Source organism: Nannospalax galili, unplaced genomic scaffold (assembly GCF_000622305.1).
Source record: "Nannospalax galili isolate Female #2095 unplaced genomic scaffold, S.galili_v1.0 scaffold294, whole genome shotgun sequence".
In the NCBI taxonomy this organism is placed as follows: domain Eukaryota; kingdom Metazoa; phylum Chordata; class Mammalia; order Rodentia; family Spalacidae; genus Nannospalax; species Nannospalax galili.
In genome coordinates this window covers 687,225-705,041 of record NW_008335053.1, presented here as the reverse complement: position 1 = coordinate 705,041, position 17,817 = coordinate 687,225, and the positions used below count along the sequence as shown (strand labels likewise).

The window sequence follows — 17,817 nt, the reverse complement described above, 5'->3', positions numbered from 1 at the left end:
ACGCTGAAAGTTCTTGCAGAAGACCCGGGTTCAAATCCCAGCACCCACATGGCAGCTAACAACCGTCCAGTCCGTCCCAGGGGATCCAACAGCCTCTTCTGTCCTCCATGGGCATTGCATGACACAAGTGTACTTACCTACATGCAGGCAATACACTCATGCACATAAAAAATAATAAAATACTTTAAAGACTTGCTTGTCTATTTTGTTTGGTTTCAAAGGAATGATTTACTAAACATTTGAACCAGTTTAAAGGAAAGTTAAATTTGTTTATTTAATTAACCTTCAGAGCAAATCACTAGTGGAACAAGCCCCATAGAATTCAATTCAAGCAGTAGTGGTAGAGATTTGCCACAGAATAAAGAGTAGTATCTACTCTACAAACACTGGATAAAAACAAAGATGAGAATATCTGTAAGTATTTGAGTAAAGGGGCAGCAAAAATATGCACAATATTATATATACATCAACAGAACTGATGGCCCTTATTTTTAAAATTAATGTATGTTTGTGTGTGTGCGCACACATGTGTACAAGGGCCTGCACATACCACAGTGTGAATAAAGTGGTCAGAGGACAACCTCATGTGGCAGTCCTTGCCTTCTACCTTGTTTGAGATGGAGTCTCCAGCACCCTTCTTTCCTGCACTAAATATACCAGATTGGCTAGCCTATGAGATTCCAGGGATTTTCCTGTCTCTGCCTTCCATCTCCCTGTCCTGTTCCCTGCACTGGGAACAGACACTTGCACTACTGCATGTGACTTTACATGGGTTCTAGGAATTTGAAGTTGGGTCTTCATGCTTAGGTGGAAAAGCACTTTTTCCACAGAGCCATGTCCCTAGCCCTTAACCTGATGTTTTGAGACAGGGTCTCTCACTGAATCTAGAGCTCAATGTTTTAGTTACACTGGCAGGTCAGCAAGCCCCTAAGATCTACTCCCCAGTACTGGGGTTATAGATGTGTACCACCAGGCTCAGCTTTTATAGCAGTGCTGGGGATCTGAACTCAGGTCCTCATGCTTTTCTAGCAAGCACTTTACCAACTAAGCCATCTCCCCAGACCACTTTATTTTTATTTGTAAAGAAGAGGGTTGTATAATGAGTACAGTTTTAAGAAAGGGGTAGAACTTTAAGGAATTCAGGAGTGGTGATAGGGATATAACTCAGTGGTAGAGTGCTTGCCTAGAATGTTCAAGGCCCTGGATTGGATCCTCAGCAAAGTAAAGTATAAAATAAAATAGCCCTAGACACTTTTGTGAATCTACTTAAGATTAAAACAATGAATTTATAGTGGCTTCAATTTGTTCTACTGTTATCTGAAGCAATCCAGAAGACTCGCATTAAGGATATTATAGAATGGTTGAGTTTTACTAGGCAAACAGAATATAAAGCCATAAGGCTGAAAGAATTAAAAAGTACAGGGTACAAAATGATTAAAATCATTGATGAGGAGAAATTAATTATGGGTATAATATGATTGACAGGAATATAATGAAATTGTGAAGAAATTTGAGCTCTGTGAGACAGGGATAAAAAACATAGACGTTAATTAAAAGAGAAGGGAGTTCAGCTGGGGCATATGGCTATAGACTCCTATGCTGGGGTTTACTAACGTAGAGGAGAACGATTTTGAGCAACAAGTATAGCCACAAGAGAATGTGACCAATGTAGAGTGGAAGCAAAAGTGGTCTATTCATTAGGACAATTAAGTCACCAGCATTTTCCAAAAAGTCAAGATAGAGCTTTAGATTGGGAGCCAGGCATCTAAATTTTCAGTGAGCAAACATGGGATCAGTAGGAGGGGCATGTTCTATTAAATACTGAATGTCAAGAAGATCCATTTCACAGGATATATAGCAATACTGATTTAGAAGAACAGTAGCACCCAAAGCCCCTCCATGCTGCTTTTTACTGCTTCTTGCCTCTCTCCATCTCTCATCTCCCATCGTGCCATTAAAAAGATTAATCAGCCACACCTGAGGGGCTGCTGAGACAGAACATCTGAATAAGATGCTTCTAGAAGTTGTAGACAAGCTAGGAAACAAAAAAATTATTCTCTGAAAAAGAAACTAATACATCATGTGACTACTCATCCTCAGACTAACCTATGTTACTATTTTTATAATGACTGTGCTAGTATTAAGACTATGTATTTCCACCAGACGTGGATCCCAGCACTCAGGAGGCAGAGGCAGGCAGATCTTTGTGAGTTCAAGTCCAGCCTGGTCTATACAGCGAGTACAGGCCAGCTGGGGCTACAGGGAGACCCCGTCTCAAAAGATTACCTATGTATTTCCAAAGTCTTTGCCAAAAGTTGAAAATATATTCTTAATAATTACAGCTGGTTGAAAAAAAAGATAAAAAAAAGCAAATAATAACATAGCGGTCATGACTGTAATTTTTATGTTAAATATAAAAAGAGAATCAATTTTATGCTTTTGATATTAAATAAAATTGTAGAATAAAATTTACATAACTATTGTTATGGTTTGAATATGGCTTGCCCCTCAAAAAGCTGATAATGAAGATTGGGCACAATTGTGAAATATCAAGAGGATGGAAATTTTATTTAACTATGATGCTTAGGGGTTGGTCTGTGGGAGGTAAATGGGATTAGGTACAGTCATCAGGGTTGAGGTACTATGACCAAATACTAGTGGTATTAAAAGAGGGAAACAGAACACAGGTGTGTGTTCCCTATATTTTGCCAAGTGGTGGCCCTACATTGCCTCAGAGTTCTCAGCAAGACCATCAACAAATGTAGGTGCTGCTTAACCTTGGATTTCCCGAAACATAAACCAGGAAAAACAAAAAAACAAAACAAAAAAAAAAACAACTTTTTTCAGATTTACCTCATCTACAGTAATGTGTTATTATTAGCAACAGAAAGCATATTAAGAAATTCATGACTGATCACTATATCCAATAGGTAATTCCAAGTTATGAAGGTTTAAGTTCAGTGATATACTAGGCAGGGATCACATGTAAAGTTTATCCAAAGTGTGGACGAAGTATCCCTCTGAATCTTGCTCATTGTTTTGATTCTGTACTTACGAAACTATCTAATCATCAACTAGGTTTCACAGAACTTGTGATCCCTAAGACAGTGCTGTACAGCAGAGTTTTCAAAATTTTTTCATTATAAAGACAAAGACCTGTGCTTTAGAGAGACACAGATATGAGTGTTCTAGCCAGCGAAGAGGCATAAAATTAACAAGAATGAAATGCTAGAAGTAATTAAATCTTATAAATTATAAAATCAAATTTGTAACTCTGGAGGTATTATAACTACAAGGAAACCGAGGCAATGCACATATAAACCTTAAACAGTAAGCAAGATACCAGGCATGTTCTAAAGATAGATAAACAAACAAACAAACAAACAAACAAACAAAATGTCATTAATGCAGTATAGCAAAGACACTAGGCTCAAACAATGCTGATCAGCAGTATAAACAATGACATTTCAGAATTTTTCCTTCCTTGTGAGCAGAAATTGTCTTTTGTGACTACATACCTGAATAAAATGTGTTGATTTTGGCAAGTTCCTTTTCACAGGTTTGGAAAAATTTTTCTTCAAACTTGGCAAAATACCTCTTAACTGTATCTTCATCTGTAACTGAAAAGCAAGAGGAAAAAAAATATTTAAATTAAGCAGAAGGCCAACTGGGAAAACTAGGGAATGAAAAAAGACTACTTTCTTAGTCTTCGGAATAGCAGGTATACATGTATTTTCCTGGGGGAGGGAGTAATTAAAATCATATTAATAAAAGACTACACACAAAAGGAGACTAATCAAAGACCTCTTCACAGGAACACAATCCTTGAACGAAAATCTCTTAAGTCTTTAGTATAATACAAGTATCATGTTGAGAAAAATGTCTGAAGATTTCAGAAGAGGAAGAAACTTCTGTAGACAGAGGTGATCAAAGAAGAACCAACTGCTGGCAGTTGAGCTGAGTAGGATTCACTGGACAAAAGGGTAAATTAAGCATTTCAGGGAAAGAAAAAGCAATAGCAAAGGCATAAAGACACGAATGTGTAGTATGTTTCTGGGTTAAGCGGGTTGATTTTGTTTTATGTTAAATTACTATCTACTCATTTTTATTTTAGCTGCACCAAAGAAAGAAAGATGAGTGGACTGATGGATATAAACTAGAAAGCTTCAGAAGCCTGAGAAGCCCCATAAACAATTCAAGCAAGATGACTGCACCAGCATGATAAATGGTGGCTGACACCTTCAGGCTAGAGTGGTATGGGTTCTGACAAGCTGGAGAGCATGTGCCCATTCAGCTGCTGTCACGTAATACGGCTTTTCAGAGCTTTTGATTTTCCAGGCGATACCAGAAATCCAGGTATTTTTAAAAACACTGTGTGAGCCAACGAATCTATATTTCTGTAGGCCAGATCTACTTTGTGAGTTTTGTCCTTTGGACTATCAACTACCAAATCTACTAGGAGTACAGGATAAATGTAGGTTCAGGAACCCCAAAACCATGTTTCTTCCTCACGTGTGATCTGACTAGACTCCCTAAATGTTACAGAAATACGCCATTTCTGGAGCTTGAGGTACTTTAAGTTTGAGGTGTGTAGAAAAAGGATCAGTTCCTTTCTGTCTCCCAGGTTCCTTAGCGCTTAATGTAATCTCAGAAACCCTTAAATAATCTACCTGTGTAAGGATAAGTGAAACGGCATTTCCCCAAGAATAATGCAATACACATACATACAAATTCATATTAGAAATACTTTAAAGACAGGCTTAAGAGCCAGCGTGGTGGCACAAGCCTTTAGTCCCAGCACTTGAGAGACAGAGGCAGGAGGATCTCTATGAGTTCAAGTCCAGCCTGATCTACATAGCAAGTGCCAGGCCAGCTGGGGCTGCAGGGAGACCCTATCTCAAAAAAATAGTTTTTAAAAGGTTGTCAAATCTGGCAGGCAAGATGGCTCAGCAGGCAGAGGCACTTGCTGCCAGACCTGATGACCTGAGTTCAATCTCCAGGATCCACATGGCAGAAGGAACTGACTCCTACAAGTTGTCCTTTGACCTCCAAGTGCACATGTTGAACCACCTGACATGCACATCCCCCTAGATAAACAAAGGTAATACAATAATTTTTAAAAGGTTTCCAAGTCTTCTTTATTTAATTTTAATAACATAAATGTAAAATAATTCAACACTGTGCAATATATTGTGTGTGTGTGTGTGTGTGTGTGTGTGTGTGTATTTCCACTGCTCTATTTCCTATGCTTTAAGTCTACACATACAGTGCAGAATATTGTATTGGTTTTTCAGAAACACAGGATGACTACTTTAAGCTCCTCATGTACACTTAGCAATTCAGGTATAATAAAGGCTACAGCTGCTCAAAGCCGCTGAGAATTATTCTTTCAAAGCATAAAGCAAGTCCTAGCTTTTTAAGGAAGCTGACCTCGAGTTAAGGAAACTCCATGGTAACAGATACTGCACTTAGAATAGAGTAGCTACAGCTGATTTAAAATAAGGGTAACAGATGATTTTATTTTTCCTACCTTTTTTTCACTTTAATTTTATTCCCCACTGTTAAGAAAGAAATCCCCAAAGCAAAATAGAAGCTTGGTCATACTGACTTTCTTTTCCTATTAACAGCGTTGATTAACATAAAGTGGCAAAGTCCAGCAAGGTAGCTTCTATTCTTAAAATAATTTTAACACACAGTAAGGTTTATATAGAGGCTGCATATTCGGAAACATCAACTGTATGAAATATTTCAAAGAAGTCGGAAACAAAAATATGCAGGCCTCTGAGAAACTAAAACATGTAATAAACTTGATGTATTAACACATGAACATTGGTTCTACCCATGAATCAGTTCCCTATGAATTTTTCACTTTCTTACATCAAAGACCATTTTATCTAAAACACCAGCAGCAGTCTGTTATCTTTATGCACATACAACTTAACTGCCACAAATCAGAAGAAAGTACAGTTAAGGTTACAGCAATACTGAGAAATAAGAGCTGAGATTAAAAAGGAGGGGAAACCATAAATAAAACAGCAAGGATAGCTGTACAAAAGAAATGAAATGAAAGGCAATGTTTTTGACCTCTCAGATTTCAAAAGACCTGACAAACACATGAACTAGGAATACATGACTGGTAACAGATTAGAAAAATAACAGAAAGAAAGGCAGGAACAGAAATACATCTGCCCATAAATGGAAACTTAGATTAAGATAAAAGGAGTTACAAATCAGTAAGAAAAGAATGGATTATGCAGAGAAGTCCTTCCTAAGCTCTACACAAAATACAGAAACCATAAATAAATGATTAACACTTCTTTCTACAAAATGAAAAATCTGCATTCTACAAGACACTATAAGCGTTGTGAAGAGATGCAGCAGAGAAAATTACACATGCAGAATTTAAAATAAAAGATTCATATTAAAATATATTTTTAAAAATTCTTATAAATCAAACTAAAAAGCTATTCAAGTTCTTAAGAAAATAGGCCAATAAGAGCAATTCATAGAAAAATAAAAAGGGTCAATAAAGAAATTGAAGGGAGGCTCAACATTCAGATGTCATATAAATAAATGCAAGTTTAAAAAAATAAACTAAAATTTCAACCATCAGGAAGCAATTTTAAAACAGTGGTATCATTTTGGCAATGATGAGGGTAAATCAACACTCTCAACTCCCTGTCGATAGCTACGCGAATTTGTTAAGTCTTTTTAGGAAGACAGTTTGGCAGTAGCTATCAAAATTTTCAGTATTTTCACCCCCACATGTACAATATATACTCTAAAGGAATCATGGCACAAATGGGATATATTTGTAAGGATTTCCACACCATTATTTTTAATAATGATAAAGAAAACAAACATGTCCAATAAAAGAGAGTGGTTAAATGACTCAATGCTATCATCATTACACTATCACGCTCATTTCTTAAAAATGTTATATACATACATGCTGGTATGTGTGAAAAAACCTCCAAGACACACTACTGATAAAAACAAATGAAGACACTATACAGCATGACATTATTTTTGAAATTATGTGCATAAATTAATATCCATATATATTTGTATAAAGACAACTGAAAAGATGTATACCAAAGTGCTGTTGTTTGAAAAAGAAGTAGGGTTAAGACAGAGAGATTCTCACATTTGCTATCTACAATCACTTTATTACTTGAATTCATTATAATGAAAAGGTATCCATATAATACAAATTATGCTATATAAATAAAGGATTTTATTAACTAGAAGAAAGAAACATGTTACATGTAAACCTTTACTATGTACATTAAAAACTAACTGACATAACTAGCTAAAAACCCTGTATCAGAATCTAGGGGTACACAGAATGAGTAAGCCTTTCACTTCCAATGTGAGTTGATAAAACACTGATTTTTGGAACATAGGATACCTCCTATAACCTTCCTGATGGATAAATGCAGGAAATCAATAACTCTGAACTGGAGAACCAAAGACCTTCAGCATTTAAAAACCAACTAGCTCAATTCTACTTGACAGGCAAAGACAGCTTATATGAGGTATTCCGCTACAAGAGGAATATAAAATTCATAGAAAATAGCTGTGTTTTACAAAAAAAAAAAAAAGTACATAGTAACTACATGAAAGTAACCAAGGTGTTATGAACTGAATTGTGCCTATGTTCTAAATACCAATGTGACTGCATTTAAAAAGAGGGTTTTAAATGAAGTAAATATGCTTATTTTTTTAAATTCATTTAATAACCACATAATTAATAGAAGCATTTCATTACAACAGCATTGATACGGTCAATAACAGTTTCCAGAGCAAAGATGCATCTCTTTTAAAACTGACTGTAAATTTTTAGGTAATTAAAAAGAAAAAAAAAAGCATATGGTTTGTTATGGATAGTGGATAAAGCCTCTTCCAAAAGTCTTATGTGGTGAAGTCATGGTCCCCAGCTAGTAGATCCAGTCACTGATTCGATTGTGAGGGTATGAGTTTCATCAATGGGTTACTCCACTGATAAGTTCACAGTGATCTGAGAGGTGGTTAGAGGATAAAGGTGACTAGATATCTGAAGGGTATGCCTTGCCTTGGCCCCTCTCCTATCTCTCCTTCAGGTCTGCAATGAGGTAGAGTGCCTTTGCTCCCCACATGCTCTCTGCCACGATGGTCAGCCTGGCATCAGGCCTGAAAATAGATTCAGCCAACCCTGGACCAAAATCTGCAAAACCATGAGCCAAAACGAAGAAGTATTCCTTTCATATTGTTTTTTCCAGGTATTTACCATAACAACAAAAAAACCAACTAACACAAAGTAAATGAGACAAATGGGACTATTTGTGTGTGCCCCCGCTTATGGAACAGGGTCTCACTATACACCCCAGGCTGCCTTAATTTCATGATCTTCCTGCCTCAGCCTTCTAAGATGCATGAAATCATACTCAGCTATCACTAGTATTCATCTAGGAAGAAAGAAAAAAAAAAAAAGACATCCCTCCTTCCTTCCCCCATCATACAAAAGAAAGGCCATGTTAGAGACAGATCTTGCAAGCCAAGATGAAAAACCTCACCAGAATCTAACCTTCCAGTATTTTGATCATGAACTTTGAGCCTCCAGAATAAAGAGATAATAGATTTCTTTTGTTTATTATATCACCCTGTCTGTGACCTTTTGTAATGGCAGCCTGAACAGTCTAATAAACTGGGATAAATATGTCTTGACTCAGTTTTTAGGCACAAAAAAGACTAAGCTGAATTCAGAGTGATAGCAGGAAAAAGTACAAATCTTGGTAAAATCCATCAACAGTCTTATGTTGATTAGGATCAACAGAAAAAAAAAGACAAAAGTGTGAAAAAATTCAGAATTACTAAAGAATGATTCAGAGGGCATCCCCTAAGAACCCCTTGCTCTGAATCCCTTATTTCTACTATTGTCCTGTATCTACATCATACTTATGGATAGCAATTTCTCATCTATCCCCCAGATGCTCCTTAAGAATATCAGCCAAGGCAAACTACTACTACTGTGCATATATCAACACCAAGTGCTTTTTATACTTCTTAACAATATTTTAATTATTTACCATAAAGATCACTTAATCTATGATATCTGGGTTAAAAAGATTAAAAACCAAGCCTCTCAAAAACAGATTCTTTAAAACTTCCATGAATTCCATTTCATTTCTGATGTTGTGCTAGATAGATTAAGTTGTCAACTTGACACGCCTGGGTAGAGGGAGACTCGGGAATTTCCTCCATTGGACTGGCCTGTGGCCATGTCTGTGGGGTATTTTCTTGATTTTTTTTTTTTTTTTGAGTGATGTGGGAGGGCCCTGCCCACTGCAGGCAGTGCTACTCCAGGCAGGTTGTTTTGTATTGTATAAGAAAACAGGCTTAGCATGGGCCAGGAGAGCAAGCCAGTAAGCAGTGTTCCTCCATGGCCTGTGTTTCAGTTCCTGCCTCAAGATTCCTGCCCTGAGTTCCTACCTTGGGCTCTGTGATGAACTGTGACCCAGGAGATGTAAGCCAAATAAACCCTTTCCTCCCCAAGTTGGTATTGGTCAGTGTTTTGTCACAGCAACTAAAGGCAGACTAGAACAGATGTTTTCATTCAAATGCTTATGATTGCTCTGAATTTCCAGATTTGTGAAGTACTAATGTAAGGGATTATACCTCCTCTATTTTTATTTTTTAATATTTCATTTATTATTTTTATTTTATGTGCATGAGTGTATTGTCTGCATGAATAAAAGTGTACTCATGTTGTGCAATGCCTGAGGAGGCCAGTAGAGGGCATCAGATCCCCTGGAACTTATATTACATATGGTTGTTAGCCACTGTGCTGGATAGCTTTAATGTCAACTTGACACACCTGGGTTGAGGGAGCCTCAATTAGGGAATTGCCTCTATTGGACTGGCCTGTGGCCATGCCTGAGGGGCATCTTCTTGATGAGTGATGTGGGAGGGCCCAGCCCACTGTGGGTGGTGCCACCCCTGGGCAGGTGGGCCTGTGCTACATAAGAAAGCAGGCTGAGCAGGGGCCAAGGGAGCAAGCCAATAAGCAGTGTTCCTCCATGGCCTGTGCTCCAGCTTCTGCCTCCAGGTTCCTGCCCTGAGTTCCTACCTTGGGCTCCCTGATGAACTGTGACCTGGGAGTTGTAAGCTGAATAAACCCTTTCCTCCCCAAGTTGGTAGTGGTCAGAGTGTTTTGTCACAGCAATGAAGAAACAGACTAGGACAGCCACCATGTGGATGCTAGGAACTGAACTGAACCCAAGTCGTCACAAGAGCAACCAGTACTCTTAACCACTGAGCCATCTCTCCGGCCTCCTCCTCTATTTTTATAGGCCCTATGCCAAAACAGAATGTGCTCCATAGACAATTTTTTGAAATGTAAATGTTGAGATCATATTAATATTTTGATTACAATTTTTGTGATACTTTACTAAAAGTTAAAAATCAACAACAGATGGGGCTAGAGAAGTGGCTCAGTGTATAAGGACGGTGCTTGTCATATAAGCCTGAGGACTGGAGTTTACATTCCACATCATCCTTAAGTAAAAGCTTGGTTAAGAGCCATCTGCTGCTCCTGTAGAGGACCCAGATTTGGTTCTCAGCACCCATAAGGTGACTAATAACTATCCATAACTACAGTTCCAGGGGATCCAACACCTTCATCTGGCCTCCATAGGCTTTGCATGACACAGGAGCACTTACATTCATGCAGGTAAAACACTCAAACACATAAAATAAAAATAATAAATAAAAATAGTTTTGGAAAAAAAAGCTTGGGGAGTATGGCAGCTGCTTATAATGCAGCACTTGGGAGGTAGAGACAGGGGATCCCTGGGACAAGCTGGCTAATTACAGTAACCGGTACTACTGAACTCTGGGAGACCCTGCCTCAATAAATCAAGTGGAGAGTGATTGAGAAAGATACTCAGTGTCAACTTTGGTTCTACTACATGTGTACACACGAGCACTCACACATTCAAACATACTTATGCACATACCAAACACCCACCCACCCACCTACACACACACATGCTCAAAAAAAAAAAAATCAACAACTAAATAGCCACATACAAAAAATGAAGTTAGACCCCCTATACCTCATACCACATAAAAAAATTGAGACAAAATACAGCCAAAGACAGCGGTGTGGTAGCACACACCTTTAGTCCCAGCATTCAGGAAGCAGAGGCAGACTGACTGCTCTTGCAGAGGATCCAGGTTCAATTCCCAGCACCCACAATGTGGCTAACAACTGTCAGTAATTCCAGCTCCAGGGGATCCAATGCCCTCTTCTGACCACAGGCATTGCACGGCACAGTTGCACCTACCTACACGTAAGCAATATACTCATACACATAAAATAAAAATAAGAATAAAACAACAAAACAAGTTAAAGACCTAAATGTAGCAGCTAAACTATGAAACACTTAGGAAGAAAAATCTTCCCGATGTTAGACAAACTATGATTTCTTAGATCTAATACCAAAAGCATAAATGGCAAAAGAAAAAAATTGATAAGTTGGGAATTCATCAAAACTGAAAAAGGACAACCACAGAATGGAGCAAACCACATTATCTAATAAGGGTCTAGCATCCAGAATATATAAAAATCTCAAAATAATAAAGATAAATAAGCCCGAATTTTAAAAACAGACAAAAGATATTTCTCATAATAAGCTACAAATGGCTAATAAGCACATGAAAACATTTTGGCATTATCAGTCATTAGAGGTAAGCACATCAAAACTGTGATAAGATGTTACTTCATGTCAAGTAGTAAGGTATGTATACTAAAGACAGGCAGACAATAACAAGTGCTAACATTATACAAAAAGACAGAGATCCTAATAGTCTGGTGAGAATGTAAAATGGTGCAGCAATTCTGCAAAGTAGTTTTATAGTTACTCAAAAACAAATAAACAAACAAACAAAAATTATCCTATGACTTGGCAATTTCAAAAAGTGAAGCAAAACTGTATGTTCACAGAAACATACATTTTTTTTCTGAATTGTCATAGCATCAGTATTCATAATAGGCCAAACCCTGTAAACAACCTAAATATTCATCAAAATGTGGCATATCCACTCGGAATATTATTCAGTTGTACAATGGAATAGTGTACTATTATACACTACAACATAAACGACCTTTAAAATAAGGGGAAATGCCAGACTTTAGAGATCTCATATTTATGGCTCCCTTAATATGAAATGCCCAGAATAAGCAAATTCATAGAGACAGAAATTAGTGTTTTGCAAGGGCTTTGGGGAAAGGAAAATGGAAACTGATGAAAATGTTCTGGAACTAAATAGGGTTGAGAGTTGTACAACCTTGTGAATTAGAAACCACTGAATGGTACACTTTAAAAGGGTGAATTTTATAATATATGCATTTGGTCTATATATAAATGTTTTAAAGACCAGCTCTGGCTGGTCAGGAATTAATTATTTAGATGAGGCTGACCTAGAACTCACAGAGATCCACCTATCTGTCTTTAAAAAAAATTTTTTTTTAAATTATTGTATTTAAGTATATACATGCCTGCAAGTACCCACAGAGGGCAGAAGAGGGCCTCAAGATTCCTTGGAACTGGAGTTATGGATGGTTGTTAGCCACCATACGGGTGCTGAGAACAGAACCTTAGTCCTCTCCAAGAGCACCCAGTACTTTTAACTGCTGAACTATCTCTCCAGCCCCATCTCTGTCATTTTCAAGCTCCCAAGTTTAGCTTATAACAGAAAGACTGATAAAAGTGAAGCATAGTCATTTATTATGACTATTGGACACTAGGCTCTGTCTTAAATGCCAGGGATATGAGAAGTACAACAGACATGGTTCCTGTCATCATAGAGTTTGCATGTGACTGTGGTGATAAGAAACTCACACGTATACAGAGTCATGATCTATAAAAAAACTCCTGTGGTAAGAAAGCGGGGTTATGAATTAGAATGGTTGAACATCCTTTCTGGCAGAATAAAAAAATGATCAGGAAGCAAAATAAAAATGCTCTCTGAAGTAGATGTCATTTAAGACATCAACCTAAAGCATAAGTAAACAGGAAATAGCTAATTGTGATGCTTTAATCCTGGCAATTGTGAATTCAATGCCAGCCCTGTCTACACTACAAATTTCAGGTCAGCTGGTTTACATGGTAAGGCCTTGTCTCAAAAACAAAAACAGGAAATTAAATGGTTTCCAACAGGGGGAAGAGCATGCTAGGGCAGAAACTGGTTCCTGAGGAATGGCGAGAAGCCTTCAATGTGACTGACAGCTGGTGGTGAGGTTAGGGAGGAAACAAAGGCCCTTTCAGGTATGAAGGCCATGATAAGGAGTTTGAATTTTACACTAAGAGCAAGGGAATGTACTGATCAATTTTGAAGAGTCCAATTAATAGAAATGGTTTGTTTTACTAAATGTTAACTTAAATATTCTACTTCCCAAGAAATTTAGACAACTGACTAAAGAAAAGAACTCTAAGTAAATTCCAGAAGATTATAAATAGAATTAAACAATTTTTTAAGATAGTATCAATAGTCCAGGCTGACCCCAAATTCCCCCCATGTAGCTGAGGATGATGTTGAACCTCTGATCCTCCTGCTTCCATTTCTTGAGTGCTGAGATTAAGACATGTGCCACCACACTGGCTTTATATGGTGCTGGGGATTGAACCCCAATGCTTCATGCCTGTGAGTCGAGTATTTTACCAGTCAAAGTACATCCCCTGCTTCATGAGTGGTGTGTGTGTAGGATCAAGGATAACCTGCAGGAGCCGGTTCTTTCCTTGTACCATGTGGGTTCTGGGGATGGAAAGCAGGTCACCAGGCATGGCAGCACCTTTAACCTGATGTGCCAGCTCACTGATCCCCATTGATTGATTGATTGATTGACTGACTGACTGATTTTAAAGTAGTAGTTCTCAATGGTAGAAAGTCTGCCTCCCAGGAGAACTTTATGGTTGACATAACTGACTGAAAGGGTATTACTTATTTAATGGGTAAAGGCCATGAATACTACCAAAATGTCTTTCAATGCCCAGGACAGCAATTCCTCTCCGACTCTGCCCTCCAAACAAATCCAGTCCAAAATGTTAATAGTCTTACACTGGAAAATTCTACTTTAAAGCAAATAAGTTCTACTATATTAATATATGGCCTTACTCCCTGAAAGGGGGACACATTATATTGTTTCCCAAAGTTATACAGAAGAACACGATCCCTCCCAGGAGTAGAGTGGAATGGCAGGGGGAAATCTCCAGGAATAGAGCTCTGGGGAACACTCCTTCTTTACTGCATGACTACTCTGCATTTTCATTGTATTCTATATATAATACTCTCTATGACTTCTTAGTTTCTACTTATGAGAGAGCTTAAGAATAAAATTTAAAATATGACTAGGTTTCATCAAATATAGAAAGAGTATTTAATATTACTGGTTTCATGCTTTTAGAAAAACTGGTTGGATTTTTTTAAGAGTGTGAATTTGCAAATGGAGTAACTAACTTGATATTCTATTTTTTCCCAGATACTACCACATCCACAGATGGAAGAATGGGTTATAAAAAGCATATTTCAGTAAGATTTCAAAGATAAAAATGTAACTCTGAAATCACTGGTGTAGTAGAAATGAGTCATTCATTCAACAAATATTAAGTCCCTCCTATATACCAAGCAATGTGGTAGGTATAAAGTTTTAATGATGAGCAAAATACATTAACTCTGCATTCACAGATTATAGTCTACTTAGGGAAAATGTGTCAATCAAATAATGACACATATAAACAATAGTATGGAATTTTTAAGAAAAAGCACAGGTTGGGGAAAAAAAAAAACAGTAGTGGGACCTTATCTAGACTGAAAGGACTTGGAGAAGGGGAAGTGTGGGAGTCTCTGGAAAGTGTCCTTTGAGATGAAATCTGAAGAACCAGGCATTCAGTAGTAGGCAGCAGAAGTGGTCCAAGCAGAGAGAAGAGCGTACAACAAGGTGCTAAAGAAAGAACGGGCTATTGTACATTGAGGAACTGCAGAGACGTCCTATATAATGGAGCAAAAGAACAATGGTGGGGGTTGAACCAAGCAGGGGCCTGATCAGTTAGGGACTACACAATAAAAGACTAGCTTTCTGAGACCAATGACATATCTTTGAAAGATTTTAAGCAGAGGGGATAATCTAAATAAGGAACATGGGGGAGACCAACCGAGCACAGTACAGTAGCTATCAAGAGAAAGACTGTGGGGCTGGAGAGATTGCTCAGTGGTTAAGAGCAATGACTGCTCTTGCAGAGGACCGGGTTTGATTCCCAGCACCCACATGGTGGCTAACAACCATCTGTAACTCCAGTTCCGAGGAATCCGATGCCTTCTTCTGACCTCCGTGGGCACAGGTGCACTTACATACATGCAGGCAATACACTCATACACATAAAATAAAAATAATAAATAAAATATTAGAGAGACAGAGAGAGAGAGAGAGAGAGAGAGAGAGAGAGAGAGAGGGAGAGAGAGAGAGTGCTGTACCAGGATGAGGGCACTGGAGACAAGAAGTGAAGAATCCAGAAGATGGACTGGGGGAGGGGATGTCACTGAACCTCTTTATCTGTTCCTATTCCCAAAGTAGCCACAATGAATAAGTCTCCTCTCTTTGCTGCAAATTTAAAAAAAAAAAAAGAGAGAAATTTAAGAGATGTTTTAGAGGTAAAATCAATAGATTGTAATGCCTAGTTTTGTTGTCTATTTCCTATACGAGTTGATAAATGTTTCTCCACATTATATATTTAAAACTAAGGGCATTCAAAAAGACAACTGAAAATTATCTCTTAGCTTCACATTTCATATTCCATAATTAAAATGCTAATTTGTGCAAAATGATTCTGAATTCAACCTGGCTTAAGAACTTCCAAACAAGAGCCTCTGATCTGATTCTGTCTTGAGGTTTTTATCACATTAAGTTTTGACTAAATGTGCTTTTAAAATATTCTTGGAACACACACCAAAAGGTTTTTTAATTCATATTAGTGCCAAATAACAGATGGAATTAATATCACTTGTATTAGCTCTGATCTATTCTAAAGTATTTATTATGTCAGTGGGTATTTACCTAGTATGTACTGGGCAAAGAACGTCAACGTGTGAAAACATTAAGGATAAATTCAAACAAGAGCATGATTCAACAGTGACAGGCAATGGCTAGTGACTTTCAAAAGTTTCTTGCTCTTGTAACTGCTAAAAGAATTCTGAATAATCATCTTGCATATTTTTAAGTTAAGACAGAATATTTTAACAATTTAAATAGTTATAAACAATGTAATTTCTAATGTGTTGTAATTAAAATGACAATTTAAAAATGAATAATGAAATTCCATTACACAGTAATTTGGTCATTTCTACATCATTGAGTATCATTCACTTTCAAATGCATAAATAAGAGGCCTAGGGACACAGTTCAGTAGTCAAGTGCTTGCCAAGGCTTGGGCTCAATACTCAGCACTGCGTGCAAAAAAAAAGGTTCTTAAATAAAAGATCTTTAAGAGCTGAAAAGCTCACATCATCACATCATTCCATTTTCTTCTTTTTTATTTTTTTTTTGTCTTTTTGAGACAGAGTCTCCTTGTAGCCCCAGCTGTCCTGGAACTCATTATGTAGACCAGGCTGGCCTCAAACTCACAAAGATCCGTCTGCCTCTGCCTCCCAAGTGCCAGGATTAACGGCGTGCGCCACCACGCCTGGCACCATTTTCTTCTTAAAATTGTATTTCTATTCTATTTTGATTATAGGAATTATGCTAATATATTACGTTTACAAGTCACTTTACTGAACACACTGTCATATTTCTTGGCATTAAATATTCATGTAAATTAAAATTTAAATACCTAAACTTTTCCAACCATCATGCTTTAAATATTAAAATTTCTTCAGCACTAGGATATCATGAATTATTAGAATACATCAAAACAAAATATTTACAAATACTAAACATAAAAAGGTATCATTGGAAATCTGAAAATAAATCTCATATTTAAATAGATAGGGCTTCTTCTCCCAACTAGGTCGTCTATCCATTGATAAATACTATACTACTGTTAGAATATTACTTTACTTACTAGAACAATTATACTGCATTATTTGCTAGAACATGACTACTACAGAATGAGATAACCTACTTTAAAAAATCTTATCCATGTTATAGGCACAGATGTGAGTCTAGAGGGAAGATGACGGTTTTCTGGTTCTTGTGCCTCTTTACAATGAACTGTACAGAGACACACTGATAATAACAGGAAAGGAGATAGTTTGCTAAGGGGGGAGATGTACAGGGGCCTGGAGGTATGGCATGGCTCCCCTGTGGCTCCAAGGGGACAAGAGGGAGAGAGGGCTGGGGTGAGGTCCCCAGTGACCTTTTTTCTTAAAAAAAAAAAACAAAAAACTGCATTTTAATTATTTTTATTTATTTTTAATATTTTATTATTTTTATTTTATGTGTATGCAAGTATTGCCTGCATGTAGGTAAGTGCACCTGTGTCGTGCAATGCTTGAGGAGGACAGAAGAGACTGTTGGATCCCCTGGAATATCAAGGGCTGTGGCAACAGCCTGAGTAATTTGGGGAGTATCTTGGACTGCCCTGGCCAACAACTCAAAGGAAGGTATCTCCTGTCTGGCACTGTTTCTTATTATGTAGCCTTTAGCTATACACCTGGACTCGTGTAGAGATAATGTATGTATAATTTGTGAGGAGGCTGTTGGACTAATATGGTTCCCTCTGCTTTTTTTTAAAACTAGGCATAATTTATTTCTCTCTCTCTCTCTCTCTCTCTCTCTCTCTC

At 37.5% G+C, this 17,817-nt stretch overlaps 1 protein-coding gene across 2 annotated transcripts in view; it reads right to left on the bottom strand.

The window, feature by feature from the left end:
• Xpr1 (xenotropic and polytropic retrovirus receptor 1) overlaps positions 1 to 17,817 on the bottom strand; it is a 173,274-nt gene that overhangs the window by 77,816 nt on the left and 77,641 nt on the right. For both annotated transcript variants that reach the window (XM_008829741.3, XM_008829740.3), the window contains one exon: positions 3,519 to 3,620. In XM_008829741.3, the coding sequence (XP_008827963.1) occupies positions 3,519 to 3,620 (102 nt within the window). The remainder of the gene's footprint in view (positions 1 to 3,518; positions 3,621 to 17,817) is intronic.